Source organism: Nematolebias whitei, chromosome 21, assembly GCF_014905685.2.
Source record: "Nematolebias whitei isolate Nwh7 chromosome 21, NemWhi1, whole genome shotgun sequence".
Classification (NCBI taxonomy): Eukaryota; Metazoa; Chordata; class Actinopteri; order Cyprinodontiformes; family Rivulidae; genus Nematolebias; species Nematolebias whitei.
The window spans coordinates 31108639-31128602 of record NC_056518.1 but is presented as its reverse complement, the minus strand read 5'-3'; the positions used below and the strand labels follow the sequence as shown (position 1 = coordinate 31128602).

The 19964-nt window shown below is 43.3% G+C and overlaps 2 protein-coding genes across 2 annotated transcripts in view; one reads left to right on the top strand and one right to left on the bottom strand.

Moving 5' to 3' along the window:
• esr2b (estrogen receptor 2b) overlaps positions 1-16733 on the top strand; it is a 29974-nt gene extending 13241 nt beyond the window's left edge. The window contains exons 3-10 of the mRNA XM_037694663.1: positions 512-708; positions 789-905; positions 1328-1666; positions 5671-5809; positions 12555-12688; positions 14299-14482; positions 15247-15600; positions 16568-16733. Coding sequence (XP_037550591.1) covers positions 512-708; positions 789-905; positions 1328-1666; positions 5671-5809; positions 12555-12688; positions 14299-14482; positions 15247-15600; positions 16568-16682 — 1579 coding nt within the window. The 3' untranslated portion in view covers positions 16683-16733. The remainder of the gene's footprint in view (positions 1-511; positions 709-788; positions 906-1327; positions 1667-5670; positions 5810-12554; positions 12689-14298; positions 14483-15246; positions 15601-16567) is intronic.
• A 1790-nt stretch (positions 16734-18523) lies between these two features.
• LOC119427239 (nesprin-2) overlaps positions 18524-19964 on the bottom strand; it is a 33754-nt gene continuing 32313 nt past the window's right edge. The window contains exons 18-20 of the mRNA XM_037694820.1: positions 19212-19277; positions 18967-19013; positions 18524-18734 (exon numbers count right to left, since the gene is read on the bottom strand). Of these exons, the coding sequence (XP_037550748.1) occupies positions 18524-18734; positions 18967-19013; positions 19212-19277 (324 nt within the window). The remainder of the gene's footprint in view (positions 18735-18966; positions 19014-19211; positions 19278-19964) is intronic.

Here is a 19964-nt window from a genome sequence, read left to right as displayed (position 1 = left end):
CACCCACCTGGGTCACCCGTCCTGGCTCAGATACACCACCTGGGTCACCCATCCTGACCTAGATTATGCCACTTGGCTTCCTGGATGCCTCCCTCCCTCCTGAGCCTTTCTGGGCCCGGTCCACTGGATGAAGCTCATGGTTTAGACCCAGAACTTATTGTAGGGTTCATTTATCCTCTCTGGCCTGTGACCCTTTTAATATCCCCCAGGAGGAGCTGCTGAGGTTATGGATGTTTGGGTTTTCCTTCTGGGCCTGCTGTAGAAGATGGCAGGATGAAGGACCGTGAATCATGTTGGGTTTCTCTGTCTGGACTTGTATGACCCAGTAAATTAATAAATTATTGTCTTTGTGACTGATTGACACACATTCATTATGGTTCATTACTTTAAATATTTTCTCGAGTAAATTAAATGGAAAGTTGATGAAATTTTAAGGAAGGATGTTTTTGGTTGTAAATGACCGCATCAACTCATTAAGTCGTCCCTTTGAGCATTCCTTTCTTCCTTTCAGCTCCGTCATCAGCTGTAACAAGCTGCTAGGAAAGAAACCTGAAGAAGGTGTCGAAGGGGGGAAGTCATTGTGCTCCTCAGCTGCAGGGAAAGCAGACATGCACTTCTGTGACGTGTGTCACGACTACGCCTCCGGGTACCACTACGGCGTGTGGTCGTGTGAGGGCTGCAAGGCTTTCTTCAAGCGGAGCATCCAAGGTATTGTTCCTGTCAGAAGGTGTGCCTCTCCTCATCGGGCAGAAAAGTAAACGATCACGTCTTTTTCTTCGTTTCGTTAGGACACAACGACTACATCTGCCCCGCCACAAACCAATGTACCATCGACAAGAACCGACGGAAAAGCTGCCAAGCCTGCAGGCTGCGGAAATGCTACGAAGTGGGCATGATGAAGTGTGGTGAGTTCTCCTGAAGGTGCCGTTTTCATCCTGCAGTACAGTTCCTGCACCATCATCAACCCAACAAGGGTCAGATAGATCTCTGAATGAGACGATGACTGACATGGATCGTAACTGAGCATAGTTGCAAGTTGTTTGTCAGAAGTTCTTTTCATTTATTGATAACTTTATAAAATCCTGGTCTAACTGAGCTTGGTCTGTTTATACCAAGTCTTTATGTCTTTTATTGCATCATTTGTGTCATTTCTCAAACGGTAACACATCAGTAAAAGTTTCAAACCATTAAAACTGACCAAAAGTTAATGGGTTTTACAGAATTGTTGAGCTGTTTTAATGCTGGAACTGAAAGAACAAATGATGCAAACTCTAAACCAAGAGATCTTCAGTCAGCTTGAGCAGATGTGGCCTCCTTGATCTTCCAGGTGTGAGGCGTGAACGCTGCAGCTATCGAGGAGCCCGGCACCGTCGTGGAGGCCTCCAGCCTCGGGGTTTGGTAAGGATCGGGATTGGCTCCCGGACACAGCGCCTCCCCCCCATTGAGCTTCCTTTCTCCTCGCTCGCTCCCCTGACTCAGCAGAACCACTCGCCGTCCATGAGTCCAGAGGAGTTCATCTCTCGCATCATGGAGGCGGAGCCCCCAGAGATTTACATGATGGAGGACCTGAAGAAGCCCTTCACCGAGGCCAGCATGATGATGTCTCTTACCAACCTGGCAGACAAGGAGCTGGTGCTCATGATCAGTTGGGCTAAAAAGATCCCAGGTAAGCTGTGACCTTTTACTTCCAGGTTTTACACGGACCATCTAATGGCACTGTGCTACTGTCTCTACACTCATCAGTTCCACACCACACTGGTTAAAGACCTGCCCACTGCTGGTACCCACTCTCACTCACCACTCTGTTCGTGGTTCCAAGCAAACTGCTCCGAAGTGACAATTTTGACGTAACCAGCCATTGATTGGCCAGAGGAGCTACCTCACTGGATGACCCGCCCAGTTAATGTTTTTGTTTGTTTTCTAGCTTATAGTTCAGTATGGATGCTCCAAAAACAGTGCTGTGCACTAATGACAATGTCCAGACCTTTTTGTTTTTATTGGCGGGTCAGTATCCTTATTGATCCATTTGCATTGAATTTTTTATACAACCATCGACTGAGACGTTTTAAACAAACATCTTGTTTTTCAGAGAGAGCTTCGCGTTAAAGCTCAGCTCCTGTTTACTGGTCGGTCTGCATTCCTCACCTGTGGTCACAAACTCTAGGTAGTGACCGAAAGAACGAGATCGTGGATACAGGCGGTTGAAATGAGTTTCCTCCGAAGGGTAGCTGGACTCTCCCTTAGAGATAGGGTGAGAAGTTCAGTTATCCTGGAGGGACTCTGAGTAGAACCACATCGAGAGGAGCCAGTTGAGGTGGTTCAGGCATCTGGTAAGGATGCTCCCTGGACACTTCCATTGGGAGGTGTTTTGGGCATGTCCGACTGGGAGGAGACCCCGTGGAACATCCAGGACATGCTGGAGAGACTATGTCTCTCAGTTGGTCTGGGAACATCTTGGAGTCCTCCTAGAAGAGATGGAAGAGGAGGCTGTGGAAAGAGATGTCTGGACCTTCCTGCTCAAACTGCTGCCCCCGAGACCTGACTTCTGAAGAAGCGGAAGATAATGGATGGATGGATGGATGATGGATGGATCCTTGTTTTTCATTAAAGAGTTGTTTTTTAGTAACTGTAACATGAAGCAGAAGTTGGTGGTAGCAGGACTTCGTTAGTCATGATGGAGGAAAAGATGAACTGACTCCTGAACGTGCGCAATGTGATCAGTAGAGCAGCAGCAGCAGCGTAATTTATAAAATGTATTCATTAGATAAAGATTCTGCCGCATGTTCGTTTCTACAAACATCAACTTTAACAACGCAGAGAGGTTGAAAAGTAAAATTGGACTCTTGGATGAAGAATAAATAAACAAATTAAGATTACAGTTTAAAGTCAGTTCAGTTTGGGGAGTGGTGGAGCAGAAGTTAGAGAAGATGAGCTTGTGATTGGAAGGTCGCTGGTTCCACTCAACGGACCGACAACAAAAATGTGGGTGGGAAAGGTGAAGCACTCGTACCTGCCTCCACCCTCACTGGCCCCTCTCTAGGCCCTTGAGAAAGGCCCTTAACCCACCAACTGCTCTCCAGGCGCCTTCGACGGCAGCCCTCTGCTCACATGTGTGATGTGAAGAATGCAGAGAATTAATTTCTCCTTTTGGGATTAACAGAGTACAATATAACTTTATCTGCTGCAGATGCAGACACATCTTCTTCTACACCTTCTTATCCGTAAACGTTTTCTCATCAGTGACACCTCCTGTTCAGGAAAAGAACTACAGTTTAAACAGCAACTTTTCTCATCTTCTAAAAACAATATTCAAAAAAATAACATTTTAATTTAATTTATCCTTCCATTATCTTTTACTCCCTTCTTCCTTTTTGGGGTCACTGGTGCCCATATACAGGTACAGAAGTCCCTCTGCGATAGGCGAGGGACACCTGGACAGGTCTCCAGTCCATCACAGGGACATAGAGACAAACGAGACAAACAACCATTCACTCTCTCTCTCTCACCTAGGGACAATTTAGAGTTACCAATCAGCCTAACATGCATGTTTTTGGTCTGTGGGAGGAAACCGGAGTACCCGGAGGAAATCCACGCATGCAGGGAGGGAACGTGCATGCAGAACATTTTGGAAATGAGTCCTCGAGGCTCAATGGGATTTACCTGTCTAAATCAAGGTTGAATGAATGCAAACTCAACCCGGAAAGGCTCCCGGCCAGGATTTGATCCAGCGACCTTTTCACTGAAAAGCAATTGCTCTACCAACTGAGCCACCAGTTTTATTATTTATAATTTAGAAAATGATTTTTTTTGCTAAGTGTTGGAACAGTGTTAAACATGTCAGCTTATTGTCAGGTTTATTGTTCAGCACCGAACAATACTCAGAAATACAGTCGTGTTTAATTAAGTCAGCTTTCGTGAAAGTGCATCATATTTTAAGTCATGATGGAGTGGATCTGAGCTTCGTCAGATTTGCTCTTTCTTGTGCCGGATCGTTTCTTGTGTTTCAGACCTCAGACCAGAGAATCACAGACTTTTTAAACATGATCAGGCTGCACTGACTTTTAAAAATCGGATCTTTTTTCCATCAGATTGGTTTTCCTGTCTTTGCATTTTCATTCACTACTTTTCCATTTTCTGTCCTCGCCCAGTCTCTCTGGTCTTCTCCTGCTGTCAGTCAGTGTTCAGCCCAGCAGGAAGCTGCTCTGTAAATGTGTTAATGTAAAGGGTTCACAAAGACTCACTATTCTGAATGAGATGGCTTTCCCGGTAGTATTTTTTATTCTTCACCCAGAAGATGAAAATGAGTGCACATTGTCTGCACTGTAAAAGGACTAACGAGGTGCAGACAGGTGAATGAGGCTGTCAGCCTAAATACACAAGAGCTATTTTGCTCTGCTAGGCTAGAAGAATTATCTATTGTTAGAGTGCTTTTTGAGATTAGGTCATTTTTGTTTTTTCATCCATTACCTCTGTCAATGCTTGATGTCCTAGAAGAAGTTTGAACAAATCAGAGAGATGTTGGGATCCTCATATATGCAGCATGAAATCAGGAACAAAACATCAAACTAATTCAGAAGAAGGAGATGTTTATGGGCCAGAGAGGAACCAACAATGGATGGGAGGATCTGTCCATAGGGCCACCAGAAGTTGCACAAATCTGGACTTGGATTTCTTCCCACAAACATTTAAATGCTTCTGTGGTCAAGAGCCCAACCATCAAGGACAACACCAAGCGAAAAGCAAATTTTCCACCTCTCATCGTGATAAAAACATTTTCAGTGAAGCATGGTGGTGGTGGTGGTGGCAGCGTCATGATGAGAACATCTCTACAGTGAAGCACGATGGTGGCAGCATCATTAGAACATTTCTACAGTGAAGCACGGTGGTGGCAGCATCATTAGAACATTTCTACCGTGAAGCACAGTGGTGGCAGCATCATGAGAATGTCTCAAGGTCAAGGTTTCTTTGTCATTTTCATCACATGTGGTACATGTGATGGAATGTATGGAGCTCTTTGTCCTTTTCCTGGCAGTTACGTTTCTAATCCACTGTCCCTCCTCTGGACATGTCCAAACCACTGTCTCCTCTGGACATGTCCAAACCACTATCCCTCCTCTGAACTTGTTCAAACCATCTCAGTCTGGCCTAACTTTATCTCCCAGTTGTTCAACCTGTGCTGTACCTCTGATGACCTCCTTCATGGCTCATGACAGCTCAGTGCTTATCACTGTTGCCTCACAGCAAGAAGGTCCTGGGTTCAGTCCCCGGTTGGACCTAGGATCTTTCTGTGGAGTTTTCATGTTCTTCTCGGGCTTGCAAGGGTTTCGTCCAGATACTCCGGTTTCTTCCCACAGACTAATAACATGCATGTTAGGCTGCCTTCAAGCTCATGATCATGATGAGAACATCTCTTGGAGCTATAGAAATAAACTGAGTTGAATTGAACCTGATATTGTGGACCAATGATCAGCTCTGGAGAACATCTTAACCAAGAGCAGTGCCCAACACAACAGAAGCTAGCAGAACCTTTTCTAATTGTTGAATCAGACCACCTGATGGCTCCCTCTACACTTATAAAATTCTGAACTTTTGGTAACATTTTAGACTTAAAATAGACAATAACCATGTTCTAATCAGCTTGTCTCCTTTTCTCGTATGTCTCGTCTCCAGGATTTGTAGAGTTGAGTTTAGCTGACCAAATCCACCTGCTGAAGTGTTGCTGGCTGGAGATCCTGATGCTGGGCCTGATGTGGAGGTCTGTGGATCATCCTGGGAAACTCATCTTCTCTCCAGACTTTAAACTCAGCAGGTGGGAACATTTTCCTCCATCCATCCATCATCCAAAAACAAGAACCACAAGGACGGCCTTGTGGTGAGCAACTCAAGTATTTTAGAAACAGGAAGTTTGGCAGCTTTCTGCTGGAGCTGTTTTTTGGGACTGGAAGCCAACTCTGTGCGACTCAGTACACAGCTTTAAAAGCTTTTGTTAAGTTGGCCAGGGGCCAGCAGGTTGCTATTAAATCACCTGTTTTTGTGAGTCAGAAAAATGATTTCCTGCTCCATGGGTTGTTGGCTGTAGACGTGCAGATAATGTTCTCTCATTCTTGGAAATTGTGTGTTTGTGATTCATTAATTGCCACAATTCTCAAACATTACACCTTGATAGTACCTAATGTTTTATATTGCAGATCTTAATCTACTGAGTTGTTGCCCAATCCTTCCTTTTTTACATATTTTAGTAAAACTGCAGTTTTTGTGGCACCCAGCTGAATTATGGTTCATTAAGGGTTGATTCAATTATACAAACTTATTTTTCATCCAATTCCTCAGTTAAAAAATTATGCGATTAAATAAAAAAAAAAAATTCAGATCACACGGGAACTGTTCTTTTAAATTTGGTAATAAAACCCTCGGTTTATATTTATTAACCTACAGAAATACAATCAGCAACATTGTCAAAGATGGCCGAAGCATTTCTGCTTCTTCCTGTTGATGAGAATCGAAGTCAAAATGTGTGTTTCTGGAAGCTGCAGCGTATCTTTATCCTCGATACGAACTTCCCACTTCCAAACCCTCCCAACTCACTAGCAGGCATCATCACGTAACAAAACATTTTCTTTAAGCCTCAAACAACTGATTGAAGCTAAACATCATTTTAAAATGCATGCTTGAACAAAGAGCATAAGGTCAACCTACACCTCAAGGAATAAAATGGTTTGACGGGCGTAAAGGAAAATATTTAGGTCAAACTAGAAAAAACAAGTTTAAGCACGGGAGGTCTCAGACTTCAGATTTCTAAAAGCTAGAGAGCAGCATGAAGACTGATCCCAGATCAGTTTCACTCTGATTCACACCTTCATGCAGGTGACCCAAACATCTCTCTGTGAGCCAGACTAACAAAAACCCTGAGGACCCTCAGGAGGGAGACAAAAACCCTGAGGACCCTCAGGAGGGAGACAAAAACCCTGAGGACCCTCAGGAGGGAGACAAAGACCCTGTGGACCCTCAGGAGGGAGACAAAGACCCTGTGGACCCTCAGGAGGGAGGGTAGGGAGATAAAAGACCCTGAGGACCCTCAGGAGGGAGGGGAGTTCAAGTTCAACTTTAAGAGTCTTTATTATCACCAAGGGGCAATTTGTTTCAAGTCAGTAGACACATAAAACATCCATACTAGAAAAGACATTAGGACGTAACCGTACAGAAATCAGAACAAGAAGCCGGATCCCTGCAGGGATAAATGAGTTTTTCAGACCGTTTGTCCAACATCTGGGCAATAGATACCTGCATCCAGACGGAAGCAACCTGAACGCACCATGGAGCGGGTGAAGGCTCTGCCAGAATCAGCCTGGCTTTGTTCGCTGACCTCGCTTTGTGTGAGGTTCTGACGGGTTGTGCCAGAAATTTCGCTGCACATCCTGACAATCCCCGAAAGTTTGTTCCTGTTCTTGCAAAAATCCAAAGCTACAGATGAAAATAAAAGTTAATAGAGACTCGATAAAACAAATAAAACATTCTCATAAAAGTTGAATCAACGTTAAAACCACAGAGCTTCTGATAAAAATACATTATCTGGTGGACCTTCTTACAAAGTGAGTTTACATGGGGGTCAAAGGTCAGTTTGTCATCGAGAACAGTTCCCAGTATTTATATTGATGCACCAACTCAACAGCTTCACCGTTAATGAACACAGGAGCGGCGACTGAAGAGTTTCTTTCTGAAATCAGTGACCATCTCCTTCGTCTTAGAAACATATTCAGTGAAGTCCCCGACCACAGGCCCAGGGTCTGGGTCATCACTGCTGAGAAGGGACAGGATGACAGATTCAGCAGCCATCTTAAAAATATGATGCTGTGGGAACTGGCTGCGACAATCGTTTATATATCAAACAAATAAAAGGGGCAAAAGAACACAGCCCTGAGGGAAACCAGTAGACGACAGGGACATCAGAGAGAACCCCGTTGACCCTCACCTGCTGGGACTGAACAGTTATAAAGTCCAAAACCAACATATTAGTCCAGAGTTGAGAACATCAAAGCATTGTAATTTCTCTGCTAAAATGTGGGGTTGACTGCAATTAAAAGCAGATGAAAAGTCAATAAAAAGCAATCTTACAAAGTTTTTGTACCCTCTACGTGTCCTAAAATCTTATTTAAAAGAGTTCCTGTTGCGTCCTCCACTCCTCTGCATGTCCGATAAGGAAATTGAAGTGGGTCCAAATGTTTTTTAACCTTTGTCAAGGATTTCCCGAAAAAGTTTTTCATTACTAATGGTCAGGGCAACAGGCCTGAATTGGAATTGGACAGAGTCTTTCCAAAGCTGAGAGACCCTAAATGTTTGGAGAGACGTTAAAAAGAAAGCAAAGTTTCTGCTAGCTGCAAGGTACAGTTCTTAAGAAGAAGATGCAGTCAGGACCTGGACTTTCCCTTATTTTAGTCGTTTGAAAAATATTAAAGACACTTCTATTGTCAATATTCAATGTGGCACGTGATGGCGATTTTTTTTAAACCGGAAAGCTCCTCAGTAAAGTCAGTAGTGCTACAACGATTGTAAAATAAATTAAAATTCGTTGACCGTTCCAAAGCAGATGATGAGTTAAGAGTAATGTGAGTTTTCTTAGTTGGCATCTCCATCATAGACGGAACCCCCTCCCACTCCAGTCTGGAGTTATTGGACCTGAACATGTTCTCCGCCCTCTCCTTGTCGTTCACTCTAGCTCATTTTAATTCTTTCCTCGCTTGTTTGAGTATGTGGTATCGAGCCAAATACACTTTTTCTAAACTTATTTTGCACAAATGTATTGCATTTTTAACAGATTTGGCGATCAAGGGTTTATTGTTAGCAAAAATGGTGGCAGATTTCCTGGGAATGACCGATCCCTCACAAAAATGGACATAACAGGAAACTTTCAGTAAGTTTGTCCAAACTAGCGTATGCACTTTGAAACACGTCACAGGAGACAAAAACCCTGAGGACCTTTTTTATATGACTAAATGTTTTATAGCTTCTGTAAAATATGACAAGAACTATCAAAAATATTTTTGTACTCAGCTGTTTTTAGGTGCGGCCCATCTTAAAACAAAGAAACATTCACACGTGGTAAAAAGTTTCTCAGCTGGAACTCATGGTGTCTCACACTTCCTAGAACGTTCAAGTAATCTGTATTCTCTCGGGTTCTTATGAGTTTTATTTAATCTCAGATTCACTGAGTGGGTTGTCAAAATGGGCAGATTTTATAGAAAGAATTTCTGTAGTTTCATGAGAAGAATGGAAAACTGAATATTCTGAGGATTTAGGGGCACCGAGGGCATTTAGTTGGCATGGTTGGGTCAGCTTGCCCCTTTAAGGAGACTAACTGCAAATAAAGTTTTTCTAACTTGTCGCACCGTGACTTACATCCTGTAGTTATGCTTTGTGCTTGCAGGGCAGGAGGTGTGTGATGGTTTTATAAAACATAAATCATATCAATCAAATGAGATGGCTTCTTTTCAGTCACACAGTCTCATCTGAAAAGTAGGACTTAGTACTTTTTTCTTTAGGATGCAAAGACTTTGTACTTTATTGGAAATTTTATAATTGTCCTGCTTTGTATTAGACGTCACACATTCTTAAAAATTATGATTATAATAGGGACTGTTTTTCTGAAGATGAGTGGTAAATATTTGTTTCTGGGAGTTTAATCTGCCCACAGTGTTTCTTGTTCAGAACCATTAAACCGTTGACCTAAAGACCAAAAGATCTGCAACATTTAGAGTGGATTTATCTGCGAGTCCTCTGATCCAACGGCTCAGTTTACTGCCAAAACCCTTTCTGTTCTCTTCCACCTCAACCTTCAACTTTACCCAGACAAAGACCGTCTGTCTGCCCATCACCCTTTGGATTCATAGTAAACACTCTGCTCGTGAACTGGAGCAATTTTTGGGTCGTTTACCAGCTTTTATCAGCCCAGTCTTCAGTAAAATACTGCAGCTCTAACTGGATCAACCCTTCAGACTCTTAATGGGTGGATGTAAAGCACAGGACTAATATAACATCACGTTCCTTACATTACGTCACATAAGAACCTTCTGAAAGTTTGCATGCTTTGTTTGTTTGTTTATTCTTTGGTGCAACGTTAGAATGTGGTGGGTTAACAGGAGTAAAATGAAAAGTACAGGAGTAACTGGTGAGTCGGATGCAGTTAAAATGGCTAACCCAGCCTTGGTGCGTTTTCATAACACAGCTTTCCTATTTAGACATGTCTCTGTTGGCCTAGTTCTTGTCAGACCCTTGTTGAGCTGGTTCCTGTTAGGCCCCTGTCAGATTCCTGTTGGTCAGGTCTCTGTTGGACTGGGTCCTGTCAGACCTCTGTTCTACTGATTCCTCATAGGCTGGTTTCTGTTGGACCCCAGTTGATCTGGGCTCTGTTGGACTGGGTCCTGTCAGATGTCTGTTGTGCTGGTTCCTCATAGGCTGATTTCTGTTGGACTGGGTACTGACAGATGCCTAATAAAATGGTTCCTGTTGTCCTGTTTCCTGTCAGATGTCTGCCGTACTGGTTCCTCATAGGCTGGTTCCTGTTGGACCACTGTTGGTCTAGTTGGGCTAGATTTTGTCAGACCCCTGCAGAGCTGGTTTCTGTTAGACCCCTGTCAGACCCCTGTTGGTCAGGTCTCTGTTGGACTGGATCCTGTGAGACTCTTGTTAAACTGGTTCCTGTTGGCATAGTTCCTGTCAGACCTCTGTTGTACTGGTTCTTCAGGCTGGTTCCTATTGGACCCCTATTGGTCTGGTATCTGTTGGGCTAGTTCTTGTTAGACTCCTGACAAACTTGTTCCCTATAGGTTGGTTCCTGTTGAACTGGTTCCCGTTAGACCCATGTCAGAGTATTCCATGTTGTCCTTGTTCCTATCAGACCCCTGTTGGTCAGGTCTCTGGACTGGGTCCTGTCAAACTTCTGATGAACTTGTTCCTTTGCATGGTTCTTGTCAGACCACCATTGTATCGGTTCCTCAGGCTGGTTCCTGTTGGACCCCTGTTGGTCTGGTCTGTTGGGCTAGTTCTTGTTAGACTCCTGATAAATTGGTTGATTATAGGCTGGTTCCTGTTGAACTGGTTCCCGTTAGACCCATGTCAGAGTAGTCCATTTTGTCCTTGTTCCTGTCAGACCTGTGTTGGTAAGATCTCTGGACTGGGTCCTGTCAGACTCCTGATGAACTGGTTCTTGTTGGCATGGTTTCTGTCAGATCCCTGTTGGTCTGGTTCCTATTGAACCCCTGTTGAACTGGTCTCTGTTGGCTTGGGTTCTGTTTGCCTGATTCCTGTTAGAACCCTGTTGGTCTGGTCTCAGTTTGACCCATTTTTGTGGCAGTCCTCTCTGACAGATCAAGCAAACACCTTGGGCATGAGTCACCACGGGCCTTCAGGTTTTCTTTGTTAAATCTTTGATCCAGATCCTGTTGTTGGTCCACCACCACAGTTTTTCTGTGGACAGATCCTTCGTGGTTCTGAGACAAATTAAAATGTTTCTGAAGGAGAAACAGCTCCATGTAGATTATCTAACTTGAAGCATTTTTCAACTGAATGTTTTATTTTAAAATGTTTTAAAAGATCAGAAGACCATAGTTTTCTCTTTTGCTTCCACGGTAAAAATGTTATTCGAGTCTAATGTGAGAGTGGTGGTGCAGAGGTTAGTGAAGAAGAAATATGACAGTGAGAGGACTGAAGAGAGGAGACAGGAATATAAGGAGATGCAACATAGAGCAAAGAGGGAAATAGCAAGGGCAAAGCAGAAGGCATATGATGAGACACTAAAGAGGGTGAGAAGGACTTGTACTGATTGGAAAGACGGGGGGATCAGGCTGGAAAGGATTTGCAGCAGGTTAGGCTTATAAAGATAGGAATGATAATGTTCTAACGAGAGAGAAGACAGTGATGGGAAGATGGAAGGAGTATATTGAGGAGCTAATGAATGAAGAGAATGAAAGGCAAATAAGAGTAGAGGTCATAGAGACTGTGGACCAGGAAGAGGGAAAGATTAGTGAAGGTGAAGTCCAGAAAGCTCTGAAAAGAATGAAGAAGCGGAAGGTTGAGAAAATGCCTGAGGAGTGGAAGAGAAGTGTACTGGTGGCCATTTTTAAGAACAGTTGTAGCAACTACAGGCGAATTAAGTTGATGAGCCACCCAATGAAGGTCTGGGAGAGAGTTGTGAAAGCTAGACTTAGATGAGAGAAGTCACTTAGAGGTGACCAAGCTCATCAGCAACTCTACTTCCTCAGACTTATCTGTGCTGGATTATCTCATGCTGCTGATTATCTTATGCTGCTGTATTCATTCATACTCGTCTACTCACACTGTTGTGTCTCATTGTCGTGTGCTTTAATATACCGTATGATTTTACATTAGCGTATATCTTAAATCTTTTAGCATATTGTTTAGCGTTCGTTTAGAATTTAATTTCCCTCTGGGATTAATAAAGTATTTTAAATTTTTTTTTAATTGAATTGAATTAATCTTAGCGATCCTTATATATTGTTTGTTTTTGCTTCAAGCTTCACCCCGTCTCTGTGTCTCCTCAGGGAGGAGGGCCAGTGCGTGGAGGGCATCATGGAGATATTTGACATGCTGCTGGCGGCCACCGCTCGCTTCCGTGAGCTCAAGCTGCAGAGGGAGGAGTACGTGTGTCTGAAGGCCATGATCCTCCTCAACTCCAGTGAGTTTTCCTGATGCACAACAAACCCGGCGTCAGGTCGCAACAATTGACAGCGCACCTTTGATCGTGTGTGGTCAGTGCTGCAATGTGTGCTTTCTACTTGCATAACCCAGATAAGTTCTGTTGATGTTTACTGACAGAACCCGAGTGCCGCTCTGCACATATCCGACCCCCACGCTGGGAACAGACTACGGCGTTGTTCTAACCCTGTTCTAACCCTGCAGCCAGGCCAGACTGACTAAACAATCCCACCCAACAACCACAAGATTCACTTGAATAACTTTAGATTATACACAACAGGACCATGATCCCAAACCCGAATGGGTCAGAAAGACAAGAACTGAGGTGCTTCAACGGTCCAGTCAGAGTCCAGAAGCTCATCCTGATGGTGGAACCTTCAGAGAGCTGAGCAGAAACCTCAATGAAGCAACACTGGAAAAAGGAGTGGGCCAGAACTTTTGACCCGTGCTTTAGTGTAATTGTTCTGTTTTGAGTTTGTAACGTGTCCAAATTGAACTTGAAGATGTCTCGTAACAAAATATCTTCTGAATATAAAAAGTCTGTTTCTTCTCTGAGAAGAAGAAACCAGATCTGAGAGCCGACCTCATGTCACTCTTTGGTTCAAAACTTCATTAAAGCTCAGCGTTCTCTTAAACTCTAGTATTTCACTGATTTTCAAACTTTACAGAACCTTTTTGGACAGTAAAAGCCATTACCCTAAATCAACTTTATTGTTTTCACCAAGTGTGGCTGATGTTCTGCTTCCTCTGACCCACAAGCATGGACCTCATCTCTGCACGGCTTAGTGTTTTTAGACTTTCCAGGGGTCACAGCGTCCTCTCAGCACCCCCTCCCACCAGCAAACAGACTTCAGTGAGGTGACAGACCTCGCTGCATGTCCTCACAGTTCAGCTGAACAAAGTTTCCTCCTGCAGGCACACACACCGGCCTCTGCCAGACCCGCTCCTCTCTGTTGACTCTGCTGCATCTGGGCTAGGACAAGGAAATGAGAACACATTGTGCAAGAAGTGAAACGGAGTAAAGTCCGTGAAAAAAGGGAGGAGGTCTAAGATTTATAAATTTGGATGGATGGAAGCTTTGGGCTCTGTACGGGTGGAGGGCGGACAGAGAGAGCTACAGCTTCTCCTCTCTGTCATTTTCTTGTATTTCACTCCAAGAGTCCATCCAAGAACCTTAAGGGTCTTTGAAGAGCCAGATGGCAGAAAGAAAGACACCAAGAAAACAGTCAACTTAATGAGAGACCTGGATCAGGTTAATGTAATGTAATAAACACATTACAGTACCATGTTCCACTTCTGAGGTTTGAACCTCTGACCGGTCATCGGTCAGTTGGTCCATACTCTAAAATATTGGGCATCCAATGATGCAGAAAACCTCATGAACAGTAATTGCTCTTACAACATCTGACTGATACAGTACAAGTACAGTATCAAAGGAGAAATGGCCTCACAGCAGGATGGTTGTAGGACCTTTCTTTGGGAAATTGGTAGGGACTCTCCTTGCATGGCAGAATATATAAACTCTGCAGACATCTGATACAAAGTATTGCGTGTTTTGGTTAAAATGTATATTTATGCTGTGTGTTGCAGATCTGAGCACAACCTCCCCACAGACGGCCGAGGAGCTGGAGAGTCGGAACAAGCTGCTGCGACTCCTGGACTCTGTAATTGATGCACTTGTCTGGGCCATTTCCAAACTGGGACTGTCCAACCAGCAGCAAACTCTGCGCCTGGGCCACCTCACCATGCTGCTTTCTCACATACGCCACGTCAGGTACAGACACAAAAACCCTCACATCCTCCACATCAGGTACTGACATTAACACCCTTACATCTGCTACAACAAGTACTGACACATAAAACCTCACATCCTCCACAGCAGGTACCGACACTAACACCCTTACATCTGTCACATCAGGTACTGACACACAGACCCTCACATTATCCATGTCAGGTACTGACCAAAACCCTTAAATCTACAGTTTCAGATACCGACACACAAACCATCACATACTCCACGTGGAGGTCAGACACATACTGGGCTACATACGATACAGACACCTTTAGGTCTTACCCCTGGGTACGTTAGCAGCTTTGTCTTGTGGTTTTGTCCAAGGCAGTGTTGTTGTCTCTACATTGATTATTTTTAAAAACATCACCTGAAGCATAATTTCTGTTTTCCCTCTGATTTTTAAGTTTTATTGAGCAGAATCATGGGTTCTGAGATAAGTCCTGTTCTAAAGTCCTTACACTGGCTGCCTGGACTGATTTTAAATTTCTGTTAATTTTCAGGTTTTTATTTACCGAGTGCCAGACTATATCAGAGAGATGGTTTTGGTTTGTGAACTAGGACAACTCCTCAGATCATCTGGTTCCTCTCTTTTAGCTATTCCACAGAGCAGAACAAGAACTGTTGGAGATTCTGCTTTTAGTAGCCATGCACCGAGACTGTGGCCTGTTGAAGGATACGACAGATCTGAACACTTTTAAAGACAAAAATGAGCTTCTTCAGCCTCACTGTCCCCTGTCTCTCCACAGTAACAAAGGGATGGACCACTTGTCTAACATGAAGAGGAAGAATGTGGTTCTGGTTTACAACCTCCTCTTGGAGATGCTGGATGCCAACACATCCAGCAGCGGCAGCAGTCAAACTGCCTCGTCCTCACCAAGCTCGGATACGTACTCCGACGGGCTGCAGTACCCCCCACCTTCGTTCCATCTGCAGCCTGGCATGGAAGACGTTGTCACCTCTCACCCCAGCAATGACAGCTTTCATGAGCCTCCACTGGAAGCAGCTGAAGACCGACTCATGGATGGGCGTCTGCAGGCTGGTACATTCCCATCCACGCCTTCTCCTCAGAATTTGGTCGGGTCTTTAATAGACAACGATGAGTAAGTTCCTGTGTTTCTTTATTCAAACTTTTCAGAGTTTTCTTTATTTTAAGGTAGCACAGTTAGATGTTGGTGTTGACTTAGCCATGATGACTGGGTCATCAGATGTTTGAGGCTTCCAAGGACAATCCTTTTGGAACTGTGCTTTGAGCTGCGGCAGGTCATGGAGTGCGACACAGCAAGGAACCGTGCACAGCCCGTGCACATTTAGCTGCTAACCACACTGGGATTCTTAACAGGGACATTTCAGAGGGAGCTGGCAGACCGATCAGAACTGAGCCAGTCCACCCTGAGCCGAGCCATGCCAGCTGTGTGCGATGGAATGATCCGTATGTCAACCAGGAATATTAAATTACCCACAATGCAGTTGACAAGGCCAACATTAAAGCACAGTTTGCAGCAACAGCCGACTGCACACACATTGCTCTAAAAGCACCATCACAGGATGAATATGTTTGTTAACAAGAAGCATTTTCATTCAATTAGCAAATTGTATATTTTATATTCTGCTTTTGGAAACTCTAGGAACTGCAAGTAAGCCTGCAGTCTGAGAGTGAAATGCTCTGTTAGGGAAAAAATGGAACAATACGAACTCTAATACAAGATGGGGCTAGGTTGTTTAGAGATTTGTAGGTAAGATTTTGAATTCAATTCTGGATTTGACTTGGAGCCAGTGGAGAGAAGCTAAAACTGGAGCGATCAAGCAACTGTATCAAATGCAGCACTGAGGTCTAACAGGACCAGTGTAGACACCTGTCCGTTGTCAGAGGCCATGAGAATATCATTAGTAACTTTTACCAGTGCAGATTCAGTGCTGAGCTGTAAAACCTGCTGAAACTCTTCAAACAAATTATTTCTTTGTAGATGATCACGCAACTGACCTGCAGCTATTTTCTCTAGAATTGTTTTAGATGATTAATAAGATTAATTATTGTTGGTGAATAACAGTGGACAACCTGTTTTACAGCTACATCCCAACGGAGCGCTGGTCCCTGGATGCGGAGGACAGGGGTTCAGCAGGGGAACCGGTTAGTTACATCATCTCTGATCATGTTGTCATGGAAACAGCCTTAGAGGGGTGAAATGACTGAACCTAAAAGGTACCCAACCCCTGAAGAACACTGAGAAAAGAAAGCCACAAAGTGCTGATGCACGCTAAAGTCTTTTCCTTCTCCAGATGGTTTTTAAGTCTTTCAGAACCAAACCTTATTGGAGCGACTGTATATTTTGTTGGTGAATAGTTTTTTGTGAACGTGCACTACAGTAATGTTCATTAGAACATCACTGGACCTCTGCCAAGCAGTTTGTGCTCTTTTTTTGTTTTTACTGTAACTGTGTCGGTGTAACATTCAGAAGAAACCATCTGTTTTCTAAGGTTGCATGTGGACCAAACCCACTTGTTCTCTGTGCCTCTGCAGTGTAACTCTTTCTGTGTACGTTGGTGTTTTAACTGGTGCCTGTTGATGCAACATTTTTCTACTCTTGTGCAAAGAAGCAGCAGTACGTGGCCTTTATCTGAAGTGACTGTTAATTCTCTCTATTCTGTCTGGAAACTAAGGCTGAATCTACAAACAGATGTTCTTTCACACTGCAGCCTCTGCTTCGTAATGCTGGCCTAGGATTATAGATAAAGTTCCTGTTAGATGGCAGGTTTTTAACCAATTTAACTTTCCCAGCTTTCCCGGCACCAAGTACCTGCTTATTTTGGGTACGAAAAGAAGCCTTACCATAGCTGCCTCAGCGGCTGACCCAAAGGATTTATGCTACTGGAACTTCTGTGGAAATGAAAACAGGTAATGGAAATCATTAGAACTGGTCTAAATGTACTTGTTTAGTTTGGGACTGGTGGCTGCTGCCTGGAAGGACGGGGAGCTGTTGAAGTATGAGCAGCATCCTTTCATGTAAGAGAAAAACTGTGCAAGTAAACATAAATTGTAGATTATATCCTCGTTAAAACAGCCAGTTATTTGTCACTTTACTGAACGTGCTACCCCTGAACGCACCGTCAGGATTACAAAATTCAGCCTTAGACCAGATTATCTAATGACCGGTGATGTGTTTACTGTCCATTTCTCTCTTTGTCTCGTCTGTGGCTTACACATGCATGAACACACACACACGATGTTCCTGTTGTTTGTGAACAAAACTCTCATTCTGCCTGCTGGTGCCGGACCGGGTCAGTGCTAAAACTGGACCGGGTCCGTCTCAAAGCCAGAGATCCTGTAAACAATCGACAGTTTTTATTATCAGGCAAAAAGACAACAATTGTTACATAAATAAAGGATCATACATTAAAAAAATATTTTACACATGTTCTGTTTTTGTTGTTTGTTTTGTATATTTAAAAGTATTTGAGACAAATGTATATAAAATTATACCAAAATATACACGTAGGACCAAAATTAACAGTAACTTTCACACATTTATGTTCTATAACTGGATTTAACCTGTTTATTATCAAGTATCAGCCCTCTGTCTCTCAGTACTTTATAAACTAAATGTTTTATTATTATGGTACATCTAGTTACAGCTGATTTAATATCTTATAGTCTTTACGTATGAAAATAGAAATTTATGTTTAAGAATATTGCAGAAAGATATTAGTTAAATTAATGATAATAGTAAAATTTGTGTCAGTGGTCAGGGTTAGCCAGGAGGAGGAATAATAATCTACATCTGAAAGTTTTTTTTTTTGTTCAGGAGAAACAAACAAACACTTTAAAACGTTATAAACTCAGAAATTAGAAACAATACATGGTTTGTTTTCTAATAAATAAATACATACTTGTTTTTAAACACGGGAATATGATTTAAAGTCAAGAAGGGCAGCGGTTGTGTTTGTGTGGAGCCGAAAAGCTGCCTCCAAACACAACCCGGTACTGTCCGAGTGTCAGTTCAATGTTCCTTTGGTGCGTGGGGGACTTCATGTGGGCGGGGGGCCGTTGGTGTAGTGCAGCATGGGGTAGAAGGATCGGGCAAAGTTGTTGGACAGTTTGCAGCTGTAGTCGTCGTCTGACCGAGGAACCAGACGGATCAGAATCAGCAGGAGGAAGAGGAGCAGGTGGAGGGGGAGGGCAGCCCGCAGGACCCGGTGTAGGAGTGGTCGAGGGGGGGAGGAATCCCTCATCTCCTCCCTGTTTGAGAACAAAATGTTGTCATTTCCAGTGTAAACTGTGTGAGTTTGACCCGTTTAAAGACAGACCGTAGGTAAAGTTCTCATCATTTACTGGATCTACCGCTGTTCAAACATGTTGGGTGAGAAACAAATTAAAAGAGGGCAATACAACGGAAAACAATCGGGTCAGCAGCAACATCTTTATACTTGAACAAACTCTGAACATGCTGATTATAAACCAAAGATTTTACCTGTTAGCTGCTGCTGGTCTGACTGCTGCCGAGTGTAAATCTGACTCCTGAACAAAGAAAAAAGTAGATTTAGTTTCAAAATATAACAAAACGTTAGTGTGACATCCTGACTTCAGACATTCTTATCATCTCATCAATACTGTTGGTACATGTATCCATCTAAATAAGAGCTTCTTTAAACTCTAAACTTTCCAACAGAACAAAGAAGTCCTTTCTCCTGCCATTGGCTGAAGGTAGTGGTTTACCTTCAGCTGTGAACTGAGGGCTTTCAGACCAACACTGCCGAGTTCAGAACCAGATGAGCAGGTTCCCTGAAACACGGACCATCAGATAAGTCTAACTGAACCAGTTCAAAGTCACCACGCTTAAATTAACACTGCTGATGGTAACCCAGGTAGTGCCACCTTCTGAACCTGTCTGTTCCAAAACACTAAATAAGACTTAAAAACTGAACGGTTAATTAGATTTGACAAATATTTCTTCATTTTATAGTACACCAGTGCCAAAAGATGCTCCAGTTTCAAAATATTTTGACAACAGATTTATAAAGATTTTTATTATTTATCACCTATAGGACAGAAATGTTCCTTTAATATTAAACTGTACTGTTGAATTTTTTTTTTTTTTTTGTCGCCCTCCCTTCCCTCCTGAGGGTCATTAGGGTCTTTGCATCCCTTGCTCACAGGGAAATGTTCACAAAAAGTTACAATGGAGCAGCATGATCCCAGTCAATTTCACTCTACATTCCACTATATTGCTTGAGACTAAAGAATTTCTGTGAGCAAGGCCAACAAAGACCTAATGACGAGAGAGACGGAGAGACAGAGAGAGAGAGAGAGAGAGAGAGAGAGAGAGAGCTAGCTAGCTACATATGAGCCTCAGGAGGGAAGGGGAAAAAAGGCTGATTACCCTTAAGAGGGAAATAAGCAAAGACTGATGTCAGGAGGGAAAGAAACAAAGACTGATGACCCTCAGGAGGGAAGGAAACAAAGACTGAT